We start from the raw sequence: 20,068 nt of genomic DNA, 5'->3' as shown, positions 1-20,068 counted from the left end.
AATAATTCAGTCCAATTCAGGTACTGCCCACTAAAATGGGGCCTTCAATGTTTTCGCGGGTACTATGACTAACGAAACATATCGTTGATTAAACCCAAGGAAGTTGAATGTGAACATTTCATTAAACATGTTTTCTGACAAATTATTGACACTATACTTCAAACCTCACCTATCCTCTTCGTGCCTCGTGGCACGTAAGGCCTCCACTGAGTTTCTCATTTTTTCTCAGTTTGGGCCGCAACGGTCTTCACTTCCTCCGTCCTATTGCGAGGACCGGCCACAAGGTCCCCTTGATGCAGTAAATTTTCTCTGCGTCTGGTTTCTGGAATAACAGGGTTTTAAGGGGGTGGGGATATCAGCCCTCCGCCCAATCCAAAACCTGGAGGACCAGGGGACCACAATTAGGCTAGTCTCTATCCTTCGACCTGCTCGGCGTGGGTGGCTTTACCTGGAGTCAAAGACTCCAGCCGACATAGCTCTATGGGTCATTAGGACAAGCAAACCACTCCACCGCGGTAAAGTAGTGGTGCCTTTGGAGTGGATTTAAACTATAAGAGACATTTTATTTCAGCAAAAGACCAGTACCTAGCTTTTATCTATACTAAATTTATAGTTTCCATGAACCCATTTGTTAGACTAAGGCAGCAAGCAGAAGCGCGATTGATTTTCTCTTCGTTGATTGGAAATCATCAAATAATTTGATCATAAATTCACACATCTCTTTTTGTTTGTTGTTGTCCTTTTTTCTATTCAATTATTTTCACTAATTTATGAAAATTAAAAATTTGTCCCACTAGAACCGATATTAGTGGTTGTGCGACTGGCAGAAAATGGCTGCTTGTTAAGTCACCTCAAGAAAAGTCGAGAAAATTCTTACATCAATGTCCAAGCGAAAAACGCGGTGCATTTCACCCCCGTCGATAGAATCAAGATTGCCAGAGATGTGGCCTGTGGTATGCTGCATCTGGCGAGCAAAGTGGTAAATATAGTTTGTACTGTATACGCCAGCGATTATTTAACTTTTGTTTGTTCGTCTGGCGCAGTAGCATTTTAATGGAGCCTAAATCATTAGACCTTTTTTTTTTCTTTCTTTTCGTTTTTCTGTTTTTCTAATTTTCAGAAACAAATATCAGTCTCCTAAACTGTATTTTTATTACGCCCCTCTTCCCCTCTTTCCCTTCAGTTGTCTTATCCAGTCTATAGATGGTCTGCTTAATGTAGGCTTCACTAAATGTTGCCTCGTAGAAAAGGCCGGTTTTGCTCAGTAACAATATAAATGATTTATCTTGAGTAAGATTGAAGACTTATTATTTATTCGTTCCCTGATTGACATGAAGGCAGTTTAGATATCTCCTCTGGGTCTCGTCATCATCATCATCATCATCATCATCATCATCATCATCGTCATCATCATCATTATTATTATCATCATCACCATCATTATTATTATCAGCATCATCACCATCTTTATCATTATCATCGTTACCATCGCCAACGCCATCAGCATCTTCTTCATAATCACAATCATCATCATCATCATCATCATCATCATCATCATCATCATCATCATCATCACCATCTTCATTATCACTATCATCTTCATCGTCATCATCTTTAAATGTGTAATTTCTTTTCGTTTATCTCATCACAGTGTGTCCACCGTGACCTTGCGGCCCGGAATGTGTTGCTCGGCAAGAATAATATTGCTATGGTTTCTGATTTTGGTCTCTCACGTGATGTATATGAAAGTGGAGAATACGAAAACACTTCTGGGGTAAGAGAATGTATATATTTAATCGCCTTTTTAAGTCGTTTGTTGTTGTCCTGTCTTTTTCTTGATAACCGTTTCTTCTGTCTTATTAGTTAGTAAAAGAGTTTGATTCAGTTTCCCCGGTGGGTTGGAGTTTCTTCCTTGTTTAATTTCTTGTTTGTGAAATCACACGGAGCCTCATCCGTTCCCGTTTTAACATCGACTTACGATTTGCCACTTACGCTATAATACAGAAAATTCGGATAGCTTTTCAGGCTAGATCTCAAATATCAAAAAATAAATTCAAGGATAAAAACGCAGCTCCCCCCTAAATAGCTAAAACAGCTTCCCCCTCCCCTTTTTTAGTTTATAGTTTTATCCCTGATTACATGTATCGATCTTCAATAAACCATTACTTGATCTTCAATTCAAGTACAGATAGTTTCCAGGCCCAGTTCACGGTTTTCTGACGTCAACATTAATTCCTTTAATATAATTCCTTACCTAGGGAATGTTACCTGTTCGATGGATGGCGATGGAGTCTTTAGAGGATTACACATACACCACCAAATCTGACGTGTAAGAGTCGTTGTTTATACAACGTTAACTACATGACGTAGTCTTCAATTGATATTTAGTACGTGCAGACTTTGGAGACTTAAGCAACACATCATTTTCTTATCACTTACCTTTCAAGGCATCTTTTGCAGGGTTGCACGTTTCTTTTTGCTTCGGTGTTTTCATTTTAATTATTGCCAGACGTAAGAGGAGATAATTATAAAGAATGCAAATTATTTCATGAAATTCTGACTGCATTTTCTACAATATAATATCGATTAAGGAGCTATTCCATTTATTTAACATAGCATTGTTTATCAAGGCTTTATTTGTTTGTTTTTGTTTTTCACCATGCACGCCAAGGCATTAACTTCACTTCTTTTCTGCTTTCTTCGCCTCACTAAATTGTTTTACTTAATTTGAAACATCATCACACACTAGAGAAAAATCAATTTGGAATTATTTGCAATAACTTTGTTGACTCTAAAGTTTTCTTTTCCAAACTTTGCCTGCCAATCAATTTGGCATATATTTTGACTTCAAAATGCCAAAATGTGTCGTCATAATTGCTGACGTCATTCATACGTAAATTTCCAATTTTATAATCTTTTGTGTTTGTATATCAATTCTAAAAGAACTATTCAGGGGGAGTTGAAAGATGAAAAAAAAAATTCTAATATCTTACATATGAGCTGAAATTTAACGCTTTGAATTTGGATAAATTTGTACCACAAAGACGCTGTATCCTCCCCCGTTAACCCTCGGACGTACACGCAAATTGAGACCCCCACGTGGTACAAGGGGGGTGGATGGACCCTCCTAGAGTTTTTGATATGTTGTAGTATTTCGAAACGATTTTACCTTTAGTGGAAAGCCTTTGATTTTCTTAACAAGATGAGGTATAATTTATGGGTGGTGGCGCTGCTAGAGGCCTGTGACGTCACCAACAATGGTCGCAATCTTGGCCGCCATCTTGAATTTTACCAAGAATTAGAAATCAGGTTAAAACCGATAGAAATGGTGATTGTTTTCCTTGACATGAAAAATAACGCATAAATAAGCACTTTGCATGATTTTAGCACAAGGTTTACTTTTATTGTTGAAAAAAGTTTGAAAACATGTACGTTCACTCAAAAATTGCTTGATCACCTACTACTTATGACGTCATGTCTCATAACCATAGAAACTGACCATCACTAAACTTGACTCAAAACGCGCGCAAGGGATGAAAAAACAAGGAAAATTTTCAGAAAAACCTTAGGGAGTGGAGGGGGGTGGCATCCAACCCCCTCCTGTGTGTCCGAGGGTTAAATAAATCTAAATTTAAGCATTTTATTGTCGCGTCACCATAGTTATTTACTATAAACATAACCCATCTCTAGTGTCAAAAGGTAAATAAAAAAGAAAATTTTAAAAAAGAAAATCCCCAGCCGCACAAAAACCAAGAAAGCAGATTTGTGACGTCATTAAAAGGTCACTTGATTATTTCTTTTTTGCGTAAATTTGCGTTTTTGCGTCAAAAAAACGAAAAACTAAAACGATACGATTTTTAGCAACTAGGTTTATGTAACCGGAAAATCATCTTATTTTGCAAAAAAGTGTAAAAATTAAATCAAAGGGTTCGATTTTAAGGAAAAATATGGTTCTGGGGTGCACCCAATTTGGTGACGTCAGCCCTCGTGACGTCATAATATGACTTTTTATGTCAATCAAAAACTTGAAATTACCTGGTCAACAATCTCAGTCTATCTGGTAAGTCTGGTCAAGAAATGAAAAGAAGTGCAAAAGATACGTAGGGTGGGCCAAAAATGACCGATTTTTCCCCAGTGTAATATAAATCATCGAGTCAATAAATAGCGGCATAATATACAGTTTCATACATGACTGCAAGGTTGATTTGTCCAGTTGAGTTGGTGGGTACCTTTATTTTTTCCAGCCTCTATCGGGAAGTCAATGACATAAAACTTAATAGTGCACAGTTACATGTAGGTCCAATCTCGCATGTCATGATACACATCCACTGTAGACACTTAGTAACACTAATGTAACTATTGAAAGTTGACCATGTCAATTTGAACACATGAGAAATTTGTACAAAGGGGTTAGTTTATCGTTTGTCTCACTTTTGCCACACTGCAGGTCTTCATCAGGCATCAGGTGATAGTGTCGATTTACTGAGTAGGACTGTTTGTACAACCGTGGTTGTTAGTGATTGGTGTATCACGAACCTCGCAAGTGGTTGGTGGGTTTCGATGCAAAGCAATGTTGGTATTATCAGAGGAGGAAACTGTTCCCTCAGCGGTCCCTTGTGGAAGCAATCGGCTGTTATGTTGTCTGATTGTAGGCATCCACGGTTCAGGAATCTCAGTTCCACTGTCCCTGTTGATGTTGTTAAGGTGAAGTCTTATGTGAATAGCCTCTAAAACTCTACGAGAGTACCAGTGGGGGTCTCGGTCAATGAAATTGACTTCATCCCAGCACTGATATTAGCCTGATTTAGCAACAGAACAGGAACGTCATTTGACGACGGGAAAGCGCACGGAAAGGACTAAACTCGACTTCCGGTACCCAATTTGCCGCTCTGCCATTGGTCAAGCCAGTTGTTGGATTTTCGCGCGCAATCGTCAACAGACGTTCCCGTTTTGTTGTTAAATCAGTCTATTGCTCGGTCTCACTAACAACCACGTTGGTACAAATAGTCCGACTCAATATATCGACACTATCGTCTGATGAAAACCTGCAGTGTGAAGCGTCGCGATCAATATCAAAGTGACAGTCGTGAGACAAACGATAAACTAAACCCTTTACACACATCATCCACGATGATTATTATCTTTCATGACTTGAGAATTTTTTTTTTCAGCTGGTCATTTGGAGTAGTGATGTGGGAAATAGAATCTGGAGGTAGAGCCTATCATTGTATTATCTAGATCTCAACTTTTGATACTACCTACTACTATCAAGCTTTATTACGTATCACTACCCAAAACTGGGTGATCCTTCCGATTGGTCCTACCGCGTTGGAAATGAGCTTGATGTAAAAATGACATGAAATGTTTAATTATGATTCAGTTAAACGGATATATACTCTATAATCGATGGGTACCAAGCAACAACCGCTTGCCCAACCTGACCCTCCGTGTATTATAATAATTATTATAAAAATCTAATAATAATGATAATAATAATAATGATGATGATGATGATGATGATGATGATGATGATGATGATGATGATGATGATGATGATGATGATGATGATGATGATGATGATGATGATGATAATAAAAGCCTGCACATCGTTTACTTTAACTTGCAATTGTGGTCTTTTTGATTATAGGAAAAGTGCCATATTCTGGTTTGGGAGGCATAGAAATTATAGACTACTTAAAGGCTGGAAAGAAGTTAAAACAACCTGATGGATGTTCGGATGAGATGTAAGTCCTTATAATTACAATAATCAAGTATAATAATGATGATGATAATCATAAGTTCCAATATTTTACTTAAAATATTTGACTTTAAAGTTTATTTGTATGATGCCATTTATTAAAACAGAAATTATGCAATCTAGAGACGATGCAATTTGGAGCAAAACTAGTTCGACCCCTGATTAATTTACACTACTGTTGAGAGCCAATCAGATTGCAGGGATCAGCAGTGATTTCAAAATAGATGTTACGAAAGCTGATATCCGAACACCCGTCTTTTCGAGTTAGCTCATAAACTTCTTAAGTTAACTTCGTGATTTTACTTAATATTCAGCTATCAAATAATGAGGTCATGCTGGAACTTGGAACCTTCGAAACGTCCAACATTTCTCGAGCTTTTGACGTCACTTGAGCAAGAATTAGAGAAGAAGGGAGTAAGTACAAAATTATTATGGGGAGGGGGTTGAGTAAGATTGTAAACCTTTGAAATAATATAAAGTCGAACATTCTATTAGTGCACCCTTTGTAATAAGTAGTCACTTCCAGGTCGCAGGAAGCGAAAAACAAAGTCCGATCTTAATAGGCTTAAACTTAGTTCCGCACCCTGTAGTTCGACCCAATAAGAGACCTCCTCCTGTAAGCGACCACCAAATCAAGGTATTTAAAGTGACATCTGAAGGACGAGTCGGGCGTATTTTTATAACATTTGCTTCCCTTTAGCTTTTCCTCCCTTTGAACACGATGAAACAACTGGTGTTGACCGTGCTTCGACAACATTTTTTCTAGTCATCTGCCGCGAGGAGGGAAAAAAGTTAAAAACAACACATATTTGTGTACACAATTCATCTAAACCTTTTGTCCTTGAGAATTCCATTGGTAGATCTAGAGAAAGAACTCGACCACTAGGCAGGGGCGGATCCAGGATTTTTTTAGGAGGGGATGCACTCGTCTCTTGCTCTACTTCAACACCAATAAATCACATAGTTTTTTTTTTTTTTGCAGAATACCAGTTGTATTAGAAAACCGCAGGTCATCTCGGGGGGTGGGGGGGGGGGGGGCGCACCCCCTGCACCCTCCCGCTAGATCCGCCCCTGCTAGGGGTTTTGTACGTGAAATGTGATTAAGTGTGCTTAGCCATACTCACCTCTGAGTTTGCTTTCTTAATCACGAAGTGTTATCTTTTTTTATCTTTCAGGTTTTAATAAAAGACAAGGACAATGAAAGCGATAAAACTCAAGGAATTGTAAATTTGACAACAGATATCAATGAACAAGAGGACTTAAGCGCTTCGTTTTAGCTGAATTTAGATGAGCTTAGTTGATCATATTGTTTATTGAATGGAAATTGCAGCTAAAATAATCAGACAGTGATTTATCTCATCTACGTTCCTGAGCTATCTCTAACGAAAATAATACATTAGAGTGGTTTTCGTTTGAGTGTCGTAAAACCAAAACCAAAGTAATTACTCTGGCCAATCACATAGGACACAGACAATACATTGAACCAATCAAAACTCGAAGTAATTACATGTGGCTGACGCAAAGCGCGGGAAAATGCATGCGAGCGCGTCACAATTGGCTTTGGTTTTACTTCTGATTGGATGAAAAGGTGGCGCGAATCTTTTAAGCCAATCGCATCGTGTAGAAAGTGCAAAACCAATTACTTTTCGACAGTCTAACCTCTCCTTACGGACACCTCTATAATACGGACACCTCGAAAGGAGAAACGGAAGATTGAATAGCGCATATCCTTTATTCATCTGCTAGGGAGCTAACAAGTTCGCACGTCATATCGCTTGCTGTGCGTGATCGGTAGTAAAATGAATTACCCGTCAAGTGTAAAATTGCATGATGCCATTTTTTTCAGTGAAACAGGTATTAGAGAAGATTGGCCATAAAATTTTCGCATGAGCTATATAAAGATCGCGTCACAAATTAGCTGAGGAACTGAGAGTGAATCGGCATATACGTGTGGACGGGCAAATTGGAGTTGAATACGTATACGTGTGGAAGTGGAAAGTTTTGAATCCGCAAAGAAAAATTCAAAAATATCCTGATACTTGTGGACGGGGCCCGAGTCTCAGATTAAAAAAAAAAAAAAAAAAAAAAGAAGGAACGTAACGGTGATCTAACAAACTAACAGATTATTGGAATTTGGTTATATGATCTCCGAGCAAAAATAAAATAAATATAAATATAAGTATCAATCAAGGTTGGCAAATTCACCATTCATCTGCTTGTTTTGTTTTGCTGTTTTTTGCGCCTTAACCCTCTCACTGCCAGAGTAGATGATGGAGTTTGTGAGGTGGTTCTAACTTTTACGTCTGTGGACAAAATCCTATGGTGCGACCATTCAAATTTTGCTTATTTAGCAACAGAACGGGAACGTCAGTTGACGACGGCGAGCGAAGATCAAACAACTGGCTTCATCAATAGCAGAGCGGCAAATTGGGCACCGGAAGTTGTGTTTAGTCCTTTCCGCGCGCTTTCCCGTCGTCAACTGACGTTCCCGTCCTGTTGCTAAATCAGCCTAAAAATCTCTTTGGAAGTACTTTCATGTGGTGTTATTTGCTTTAAAAATATTTTACAAAATTAGATGAAATTTGGGATTTTTGTCGAATTTGCCTTTGATCATATTTGGCAGTGAAAGGGTTAAGGTATCGAAATATTCAATTTTGTGATAGAGATCTTGGATGCGATATATTCGATGTAAGATGCATATTCGACTGGTTGAACATTTGCAATCTAAAACAGTTTATCATTTAGCAAATTACAGCGATTTCTTCTTGGAGTCATGCATCATCATTTGAAGGATGTATAGCTAAAATGAGTGATAGATACTACATTAATTTGAACGAATGCTTGGTTTGTTAAAGAATAATATCTAGTCTTTGCTTCCCTAAATAGAATGTTACTTGACCCGACATATATGTTACCACGCAATCAACCAAACAATGCAGCAAATATTTGGCTAAACATTAACACACAAGTGCGATCAGTATATAAGGAAACCATTATTAAAGCCTTGTTGACAGAATAGTGAGGAACATGACGCAAAGGGGTTTCAATCTGAGAAGTTAATAAATGTAGTTTTTATCATGACTAAATATATTCCATAAGAAGATCTTTGTAGCCTTAAGGATTATCTCAGCTTCATGCAAAAATGTATTTATTTAAAGGTCTTCCTTGTCTAAACCCAGGCCCAGATTTTGTTTAATCTTGGTCATTCAACGAAGAGCTTGTCACAGCGCGCGCACGCACTGCAAACTAACTTCCCATTCTCTACCCAAGTGCTTACGCTTCTGAATCGTAGAGATTGACCGTCTTCCGTTTCAGGGAATAAGGACAACGATTCAACTTCTGCTAATAAAAACATTCTAATACCTGTCACGTCCCACATCACAGCGAACCAATCACAATAGAAAGTGACCCAGAGGAGTGATTATAAGAAAACTTAGACGCACTGTTTTTGATATAGCTATGAGAAAGGCTTGGTTTGCTTATAATATTTCGGTTGCCCCCTAGCTGAAAGAAAGAAAAACGTACACGTGTTTCAGTTTGTGGAAGAGGTCATATAATCTGCGAGGTGTTTTTGTTTGGGCTTTGACACAATTTTTGCAAGACATCAACAACTAAGACCACAAACCTCGTCGCAAAATAGTAGGTATTAATCTTTGCATACCTTAGTTCCTATGGAATGTTTTACCATTAACCTAAACTCTGATATAATATGAATTGCTAAGGTGTCTTTGCAATATGCAGCTTTTTTACGGTTTAGTTTGTTCTAACTTTAGAGAGTTGCGTGGGCATCACATTATGGGACGATATTAAGCTGTAATACCTACGTTTCGTTCACATATTTTGCAGTGAAAAGTTTTAAAAACGCAAAATGATTTAATATTATATTTAAAAATACATTATTTATGTGCATTTATACCTTTCATTGACTGTTCCGCAATATACCTATTGGTGTCTACTAGAAATGCCAGCTGGCAAACGCGAAGACTACTTGTCGCTGATACATGTGTAGTAAGAAATAATCATATTGCACTTCACTGATTCAGCGTTGAGCCATTGGAGTTACTATATTGTGCTTTTTTGATCATTATTCTCATCTATTGACTGTTTACTCAAAAACGTTCCCCATGCTTTTCCCGTAGAGCGTAAAAGAGGCTCTAATTTTTCGTTTCGGTGTAATTCGCCTTTTTTCTCTAAAAAATACCATAATACTCCTTGTTTTCCTTCCATAACTTTACAGAAGCATTAAACAATTAACAAAGTCGTCCAAAGAAAGATAAAAAAATGCAATTTTAGACAGAAAACAAAGACAATTTTGAATTTTTGAATACGGATTCGAGCGTTTCTTGGAATGAGGCGTATATGTACGTGATTCGTCCTTTTAAATGCTTTTTCCTACATACACGTCCGACGCAAAGTTTTAATAACGTGACCTATATACGAAAGCTTGAGTTGAACGTGATTCATGAATCAGCTTGTTTTGCATTAATTTATTTATCCTCTCTTGTTTCAAGTCGTTTCAGAGATCCACGGTTAGCAAGGAAGCTTCTAAAATTAATTAAAAATTAAAATGAACAGAAAACCGAAAAAAAAAAGAGTTTTCAAATACAGCGAATTGCTTTTTTTGGTTGTCGACCACAACAACCAAAAACATTACAACAATATAGCTACATTGTGAATAACAATTAATAATAATTACTTACTCAGTTTTCCGATCCCGACTAAATCTTCAAAACCAGCTAGTACTGAAATTACACGAGAAATCAGATGTTAACAGAGTTTATACGGCATGCAAAGACAGAAAAGCCGATTTAGAAAAATAAAGTGCTGACTGAAAAAGAAAGAGGGGGAGAGCTTGATCGCAGGTTAAGTAATTTTAAAATAGTTATTGATGAAAAATTCAAATAAGTATTAAATGTGGATTTCGTATTATGTGGATGCACTTAGATAATTTTATCCACCTCAGCCGATAACACCCTCCTCGATGTGCATAATTATTTAAGTCATACTAATCATAATTTAATAATCATTAACTGATAAACAAACATTTACACTCGATGCTTAATAATTCACCTGAGTTTCTTTTAGGATTTCTTTAACCAGTATTAATTTGATTTGGAGGTGCCTTCCATAATTACAAAAAATCTGAAGTCTTTCATGTTTTCCGTGATGTAGGCGTATTTGCCAATATTACAGTTATAAAACGACGCTGCTTAAGTATTGCCGTTCAATTTGTCAATTTAGACAGGCGGGTTACCCCACCAGAGCGCATTACCTCACCTACCTGGGGTCCCCCACCTCCATGTAAACAGGCCCTTAGTCAATGCACCTTTTTAGGGCCTGTTTACATGGCCGTGGGGTACCTTAGATAGGTGAGGTAAGATGTGGCGGGTCACCCCACCCATCATGTAAACGTGATCAAATTCAAATGAGACATTTTAGGGACAGGCGGGTTACCCCACCTAAGCGGTTTACCTCACCCACCGGGGGTCCCCCAGCTCCATTTAAACGGACTTTTAGTTTATAAAGCGTTTTCACTCACGTGATTAGCATCTATGCAAATTTATTGGAACAAAAGAAATTGCTTACATAAGAAAAAAGTTCAACTCCCACAGGGCTAGTTTGGATCATCACAATGGACGCCTTGACGTCATGTGAAAACGCTCTATATGTTTTGTTTTCCCATTTAGACCACGTGATGTTCTCCAGGGATTTTCATAATTAAGCAATTATGTATGCATATGCGGGTGGTTGCACGTGCATAGGACGACACTTGAAGGAAACAGATCTCTGGGATACCATCGATGGTCTAAGGGCCTGTTTACATGGATATGCGGGACCCCAGGTAGGCGATGAAACCCGCTCAGGTGGGGTAACCTGCCTGTCAATACAATCTCTCATATCAATCTGATCGCGTGTACATGATAAGTGGGGTGACCATATGAGACATTTTATGGACAACCGGGGTACCCCAACTAAACGGGTTACCGCATCTACCTGGTCTCCCCCACCTCCAGGTAAACAGGCCCTTAGACCATCGATGGTATCCCAGAGAAATGTTTAGGAAAACAAAACATACAAGCTAAAAAGGTCCATATGAAATTCGCGAATTAAATCGCTCATGTTAACGGAGCTTAAGCCCTTTGATCCTTTGATTTGGAAGCCTACTTCCCATTTGTTATAAATAAAATCAGGCTAGTCATCTCAGAACTCACTGACTGGAATGCTCACACGGCAGAATGGTACGTTTCGATTTGTTTTTTATATTATTATTATTATTATTATTATTATTATTATTATTATTATTATTATTATTTCAACTAGGTCAGGCTTTAGCGAATCACACGTCATGTACTCTCGCAGCAGCGATGCCAGAATTCTTTCTCTATTCTTTATTTTTGTTACCTCTGCGAATTGCGGTAAGTTTACTTATTTTTGTAACTTTAACCCTCGGACGTACAAACCAAGAGATACCCACACCGTGGTACAAGGAAAGGGGTTGATGAAACCCCTCTCTAGAGTTTTTGATAGGCTGCAGTATTTCGAAAAGATCTTTTCGTTCAGTAGAAGACTAGTCTTTTAAATTGGTAATTTAGTTCACAGAATGTACATAGCACCCTTAACTTGTTCACCTTCATTTCTGTCAAAGTGGTCATATGGGAAAATTTCCAGCCTAGATTTCGGTTAATGGGGTTGGCTTGTCCTCAATGAAACAAAGAGAGGCAAGCCTGGGGAAAGCAAGAAGAGGCTAATTACACAAACAGTGGCCATATTGTATGTTTATTTAATAATTGTTTACTGATGTTGTTTACAGCACATCATTGTTGTTATTCGTGAGCTAGGTACCTGAGCCAAAGTTATTTCTTATTACTCCTGTAGCATCAGGAAAGCAGAGTAACGAGACTAAAGTCGAATCCGATTTAAGGTTAGTACCTTAAATACTCAAGAACTATATTGATTAAGACTCGAGTGTTGACTTGTTATTCGCCACTTTGAAGTTGCGCGGGAGACCTGGTCAAGATGGTTGTCAAGTGCATTGTGGGACATTATAAAGACGCTTTAGAATACCTTTAAGACACGAAAGAACACATCAAGAAGGATTCTAACAGATATTTTGTCGAAGTTCTGAAAATTCTGAACTTTAGCCAAATTTAAGTTTTAAACTTAAAGCGTGGAGTTGTCGATCGATACGACAAAACTGGATAACGTTAACATTTCTCAAACTCATCAACAATTCATAAGGAAAATACAAAGGAAATTAATTTTTAATGAGTGTTTGGAAATCAGATGATGAAAAACTAATCATTTTGCATCCTTAATTTCTCCATGTAAAGTCATTCTGGTTGGGAAGTAATAACAAGCATTTGAGACAATGTCTCATCACCAGATGAAACACCTCGAATTTCTTCAAAAATACTCAACTCCTTTCTTAGTGTTTCATCTGGTAATGAAACACTGCGTCGCATTCTTGATACATTACGTCAAAAGTTCAGGATTGCGAGCGTAATTAAATACCCATGATATTAGTAGGTAATCACTGAAATTGTATACTCTTGAAATTAGGGAATAGTTTCATACCCTATCGCGCGTTTTGTCCAAGTCTAATAATTTCGCGAGCCTTAAAACGCGCTTCAAATTTTTCTCTAATTTTAATTGTCACCATTTAATAACATACTAACATGACTACCAGTTTTTATGGGTGAATTCATCGTGACGTCATTGTTTACATTTTTGCTCATTAGCATACGAGTTAACCCATAGAAGATGTAGCCGTATTTACCAATAGAGAGGAGAAGTCGTTACGTCATGTTGCCATGGTAGCAAAATTTTTAGATGAAATTTTCTTTGGGACCGTATCCATCGTTATCTGAGTTTAGAAAAAGAAAGCGACAATTTTTTTTGTTGTGTTCACCTACTCCATAAAGCGGGCTCGTGAAATTAGGAAGTTTCATGTCGTAGTGGTGCAACGATGGCAAAGAACTCTACAAAATAGCGTGATTTACGTGAAAAGTTGTTGTTAGTTCATATAACCATATTATTTTTTGCCGTTCTCCTTGCCGTCGCAGTCGTCGTTGGTTTTGTTGTCATCCAGAAATAGTCCTACCATGGTAACGTGTCGTCACACTTCTCCTCTTTATTAGGTGCAAAAATTAAAAGAGCTGGCTAATTTATGCAGTTTGTGCAAAATTGAGCTATTTAAAATCAGTAACAAAGAAAACATCAGCAATTAAAAACTACAAAATTACTGCATGGGAGTAGTAGGGGAGGGACCGGTTACTCCTCTTTTTTGCGGATTTAATTAACTTTTTGTGCGGTGTAAATTAACGCAGATGACGTCAATAGCTGGAATCCCAAAGGCTTAGTATTGTTCTGTCTTTTGTTTTCTTTAAACAATGAATGTATGCATAATTAATTTATGGGGTTATACGGAAATTTTGCCCCACTTTCTGTATGTGTGTGTGTGTTTTGTTTATATATCCGATTTTTAGCGCTAAATAAGAAGACAGGTGTTGCTAGGCGATCGCACCTCTTATTCCTATCTTTTTTTAAATAGACGTTCCACTTATTCGTTACTAGAATGGAGCTTATTCAAGAACCAAAAGAGTTAGGGTTTACTTTAGGACCACCTGTTGTTTTCTAAAGAATTTTCATACCCTGTGCATACTTTCTACAGAGTCAAGTAAACAAAGATTGACATTTTTGCTTGATAAGCAGTTCTTCGCTTCGCTGAGCTTCGACCTCGTTTTCATGTTTTGCCCGAAACATTAATCCGATTTCGCTTTCGCTTAACCTCCTTTTCCCTTCTTTTGAAGTAAAGATTGTTCAGTTAACCTCCGTGTCTTGGTTTTGTTTATAACCGATTTTAGTGAAAATAATTTATTTAATGATTAAAGATTTTTCATTTAGCATAATCTGCAAAGATAACACGTTCAAAATTTGCCCGCTTTTATTTTGAACACATGACAGTTTCTACAAGATCCAATCAGAAGACTATAGCAAACAGTATCTAATCAGAAGACTATAGCAAATAGCTAATTTAAAAAAATCACTTTTCTGTTTATAGATTATGATCTCAACATTTTTTGATGACGTCAACTCTAGGAAATTCTGACGTCACTTGCTCCTTGCCAGCTACAAATAAACTGATATCATCCTATCTATATGACATGTATGACGTCAGCTAGCTAAAAAAAATGACATCATCCTATCTTAATAGCATGCGTGACGTCATCGGCATTAATTTAAAGTGTGACATCATCCTATCTTAATGTGATGCATGACGTCATCTGCGTTAATTTATAACGCACAAAAAGTTAATTAAATCCGCAAAAAAGAGGAGTAACCGGTCCCTCCCCTACTACTCATGGGTGGCAAAACGTTAATGAGCTCATGCATTCTTTGAAACATTGGGGTTTTTCAAAACGAATTTTGGGCGACAAACTTGCCGTCATTTTTAAAATGCGTCCCCAAAACAGTCCCTCCGAAACTATTGGGTATATCGTGCTTAAATTTTCAGAAATAACTGAAATTATTATTCTCTTTCAATATTCTGGAATTTCATTTTATTAGCTTCATCAGATAATGATAAGCCTACGCTAAAGAGGCAAAAAATGTAAACAAGGATTCGCCTATACACTAAAAGTAAAATTGGCCAAAACTCAGAGTGGAAGTGGCATCCAAAAGGGGTCCGCAATGCAAATGACTATAGATGCTTCGTACCGTAAAGTTGACAGCAAAATATACTCCAATACACTCTTGGTGTTTTTTGGGGGGCATTGCGATACAATGAATGGGAACCGCTTAGCCGGCGCGGCCCTTATAATTACAAATGCTGGTTTAACTTTTCAATATTTTCTTGTATTTTGATTTAAGTGACTGATCATCAAAATGACACTTAACTTGCTCAATTGAAAATATTTCATCCCTTTTTGAAGCTGTGTACAGGCAGAGCCTCCTGTTAACGCTTCCACTAGAGACGAATTTTGTATCCTCTACAACTACACTAAAGGAGAACTTTGCAAGGGCATTATCACTAGTCTCTACGTCTTTGGCAACCAAAGAACAGTGGATTATGGCGACTTTCAAACATTGAACTTCCAAGGCTACTTCTTCAACTTCCTTGAAATATCAAAGGAGTGCAGGATAATCATGAGAGATTTGTTTTGCCGATATCATTTCCCGCCATGTGATACGTCTTTACGGATACCTCGACCTCGGCGGATTTGTCGCAGGTCGTGCGAATATCTTGACCATGTTCTGTGCTTGAAGGAGATGATTTCAGTCAGGATCGCGGCAAAGACAGCTCCAGGATTTGACCACAAAATGATCAATTGCTCATTTTTTGATGTTGCTAACAGAGGTGACGCTCCTGAGTGCTATCAATACCAGCCCCTGTCAGGTTTGTACTTGTGAATTTGGAAAACAAGATATCAAACCAAATAGCAAATCCACTAAAACTTGATTTCGTCCTTGAAGTTGTATTTGAGCTAATCGCTCATTTACAAAGATAATTCAAGAGTATAAAAAAATTGCCGCCAATGCTCATTTTTCGAAGAGTTTTGTTGTGAGGAATCATATTTGTCTAGTGAGCAGTACATTCAATTGTATCTTGACTGATAAACAGAAAGCCGGCTCGACCGCTCGAGTTGGTCCCTGTCGTCGTTCAGTCTTTTTGTTTGACTCTCTATATGAGCAGACATATCACTCTGAGCAGTAACGTTCCCCAACGTCTCCGTCTAGTTGTGACGGTAACAGCCAATTAACTTAACCTTTCAAACCCCAATATCCAAATACAAATTCTAGATCATTGATCTCCATACATTTCCTTGACTCTATTCAGACGGGGGAAGAGGGGAGGGGAAAAAAAGCAATAAATTCATAAGTAATTAAGCTAGGACTACCAAACCTAGTGACTTTTCCTAAAATTAGAAGAGATTTCTGGGAACATCTTTAAGTTGTCGCATCGTGTACGTCAACAGTCACGTTACCATGGCAACTTTGGTTCGGCAGCCATGTTTTTTTTAAATTTGCTTTTAATGCTTTCTAAGCATCCCTTTATACATAGATCATTTTTATCAATTTAAAATGGCGGACGGTTCCAGATCCTTCTGTAACCGGAAATGACGTCATCGTGACATTACTGCTATCGTTATTTAATATGTTAACCAGCTTCTTGATTTTGTCAGACGCCTTACTATTTAAGTATTAATTTCGCTTTAATGGCGGAATTTGATATTCTGCCCATTAATTTAACAAAATGCCGCCAAGATGACATCAACGCCATTGTGTCTCAGTCACGTTATCCCTAGATGTTGGAAATGATCAGTATATTATTCTGTGTAATTTTGGTGGTGGTTTTGAAGTTATGATGGGGGACCTCCGGAGTTTCCGCTTCCTGTCGCAGAAAACAGACCCTCGAAATAAAGACGTAGTCGAGGGAAATCAAAGCATTTTCATCTTTTTAATATTATTCAGTGAAAATGTTTGTTGGTCACACTTGCGACTAGGGGCGGGGGGGAAGGGGGCACCTATCTATGGAAACATTTATAAGGCAAAATTTTGCTTGAGCTAGATCTTTTAAAGATGGCAGATCTGACAGTTTAGTACAACGGAGCAGAAAGATTACTATGCACGGACCAGAGGACTGGGCCGGCTAGGAGGAATTGTTAGTGGTAGCTTTTTGATACTTGTTTATTTGTACGTTGTAATTTTGAACCAGTCTAGGTCAGCATTCATTAGAGCTCCGTACTTTTATTATATTTGCCTATTTTGTTATATTTGTTTACAGGCATTTGTTGGCTGCTAGTTTTTGCGTACCACTGCCCCGAGTTGTGGGCACCCCATCCCACCACACCCCACCCGGAGAGAAATTCAAAAACAAAAGCTTAATTTTAACTCTTTAACCAAATGAGCTTTTTAATTTTTTTTTTTTTCACATTTTATTTTATTGAGTCGTGCTCTTTTTTATTTATTTAGTTTTATTTCTTTTGCCATATCTTGAAATTTTAATTTTGCTGTCAATCTTGTAACGTCACTTTCCTGCCAAAAAAAAGTTAAAATTGAAAAACAAAAACTTTGGAATACAAAGTTTTACCATCCTGCAAAGTTTGAGCTCAAACGAATTAAAAAGTGTAAAAGTAGTTCCTAGGATGCACTTTTAGGCGTCTTAATTTATGCCCACCGTGCGTGAACGCTTGAAATTATGCGCTCATCCTTTTATCCAGTTATGTATATCTGGTGCATACGTTCTAATTAACTACTTAACAATTTGCTTAAGTTTTCCCCCACAACCTTCAATGGTTAACATATACCTCTGTCGTCCTAGAATCACCTAGGAATTTCTGAATTTTTTATTGATATAGAGAGAGTCCCCTCTCTCGAAATAGCATATAATTTTTCTTGGAGCTAGAACCAAGCATCAAAATTAAATCACTTTTTTCTCTTTTACACAGACGATGATACTAAGAGCACAGGTGAGTTTCCAGCTTTTGACCTACTCTATCCCAGTACTCACGTCATTTAACTGTCTAATAAATTATACCCAATCCTTTTATTTTAGGGGGACTTATATTTCCTAGGATAGTTCCACCATCTAAAGAAAAAAGCACCCAATTTACAACATTGTCCAGTTTTAATGTTGAAAATTGTATATCCTAGAAAAATTTGTAGCGGCTGTAAAGACAACAACAAATGAAAGTAGTTTTCTACACAATAAGTAACATCCAAAAATAACAAAAAGTGTACATAACAACAAAGTACTATTTATATCGATTTTTTCAACTTGGTTGTAATGTACCAAGTATACCCAGGAGCCCAGGCGAGGATCCACACCGGTTTCCACCTTTTTACGCAAATTGGTCAGAGTTTTCATAGGCAACATATTTTAATATATAAATATATATGTAAATTGCACTCGGAAGAATGGCTTCTGCCTTCATCAGGGGTTTCTTCTTCGGGTATAATTACAAATGATTAGACGTAATAAAGAGAGTGATTTAGTAGTAACGTGTCAATTTAGTTCTAGACGTTACGTTTTTGCGGACTAGAGCAGAAGGCCCTTTAATAACTTATGTTTTTAAACATTATTAACATTAACATTTGGCGCTTGTTTGGGAAATAGGTCAGGTTTTTAATCTACATCCACCCCTGGGAGAGACGGTTTATAATCTACTTTATATGGATGAAGGTTAGAATTGGATGAGACACAGCGTCCCCCCATGCATCATCTCTATAAACCTGGACTTGCCCCCCCCCCCCCCCCCCCCACCCCGATACTTCCGAAACAAAGATGGCCATCTGTTATAGTAGGCATAGGGTCATTGCGATCGTACTGAAAACTGGAGACTGTCAGCAGGTGTGAAAAGGTTAAGAAACAATTTTAAAAAAAGACCAGCGATGTCTTGATGAAAGCAATAGCTGGCTATCCACAGATTGCTACTACGACATTGGTGTTGGATATAGCGGTACCGTGAACATCACCCGTTCTGGCCGTACGACTGGCAGAATGACTCCAACATGTGTCGCAACCCGGAGGGAAGTGCCCCGGATGGACCTTGGTGTTATACCACTGACCCCAAAGTTCGATGGGAATACTGCAATATATCAAGATGTCCTCCAAGAGGTAAACTCAGTATATCTATTTATCTGGAACTCGTTTAAACTAGTTTAATGTTTGAAATGGCCAACATATTAGCCTGGGAAAATCGGCATTCCGCAACGTCTGTGACCACTGTTTTTTTTTTCCCTCGAAATGACGCCGAAGAAATGCCTGAAGAAATCCCATAGTGATGACGTGTGACTACCTAGATCTGGATAATGATTTTGATAAGTTGACGCATATTTCCCTCGCGGCACTGCCAATCAGAAACACCACCCATATCTGGGTAGTGAAGCGTCATCAGTTTGGAATTTCTTCGCTCGTTCCTTAAAAGTCACTTCGAGGGGAAACCAGTGACCATGACGACCATTTCCTATGAAACTACCTAGTATACACTCTAGAGTAGACAATTTGACTAAAACAACGTTTAGTGTGGTTTTAATTAATGTATAGCCACAACAACATAAAAGTTTGTAGAATAATTTTAAATCTGGCTATTCAATTTGCTGACGAAATTATTGACACGTCTGCTTCTGCTGCTTAACTAGTTCCACAGGAGATTCCTAGATTCGTGAGAGGCTACCCTCTCAATTCGTCTGCAGTTCGTATCTATTGGGAAAAAATCCCCCCAACGTCGTACAAGGAAAAACTGCAAGGTTACAGGATAAGATACAAACGCCTTGGGTCCCAGACATTTAAGGAATTAAGCGTCACAA

The 20,068-nt window shown here is 37.9% G+C and overlaps 1 protein-coding gene across 3 annotated transcripts in view; it reads left to right on the top strand.

Moving 5' to 3' along the window:
• Window positions 1-9,667, top strand: part of LOC140946881 (uncharacterized) — a 31,670-nt gene extending 22,003 nt beyond the window's left edge. For all 3 annotated transcript variants that reach the window (XM_073395986.1, XM_073395987.1, XM_073395985.1), the window contains 7 exons: window positions 798-979; window positions 1,652-1,774; window positions 2,259-2,329; window positions 5,172-5,212; window positions 5,648-5,744; window positions 6,073-6,172; window positions 6,934-9,667. In XM_073395986.1, coding sequence (XP_073252087.1) covers window positions 798-979; window positions 1,652-1,774; window positions 2,259-2,329; window positions 5,172-5,212; window positions 5,648-5,744; window positions 6,073-6,172; window positions 6,934-7,035 — 716 coding nt within the window. In that variant the 3' untranslated portion in view covers window positions 7,036-9,667. The remainder of the gene's footprint in view (window positions 1-797; window positions 980-1,651; window positions 1,775-2,258; window positions 2,330-5,171; window positions 5,213-5,647; window positions 5,745-6,072; window positions 6,173-6,933) is intronic.
• The last annotated feature ends 10,401 nt before the right edge of the window (window positions 9,668-20,068 follow it).

This window comes from Porites lutea, chromosome 8 (assembly GCF_958299795.1).
Source record: "Porites lutea chromosome 8, jaPorLute2.1, whole genome shotgun sequence".
NCBI classification, from domain to species: domain Eukaryota; kingdom Metazoa; phylum Cnidaria; class Anthozoa; order Scleractinia; family Poritidae; genus Porites; species Porites lutea.
The sequence above is the reverse complement of the archived record's forward strand: the minus strand, read 5'-3'. Positions and strand labels throughout refer to the sequence as shown.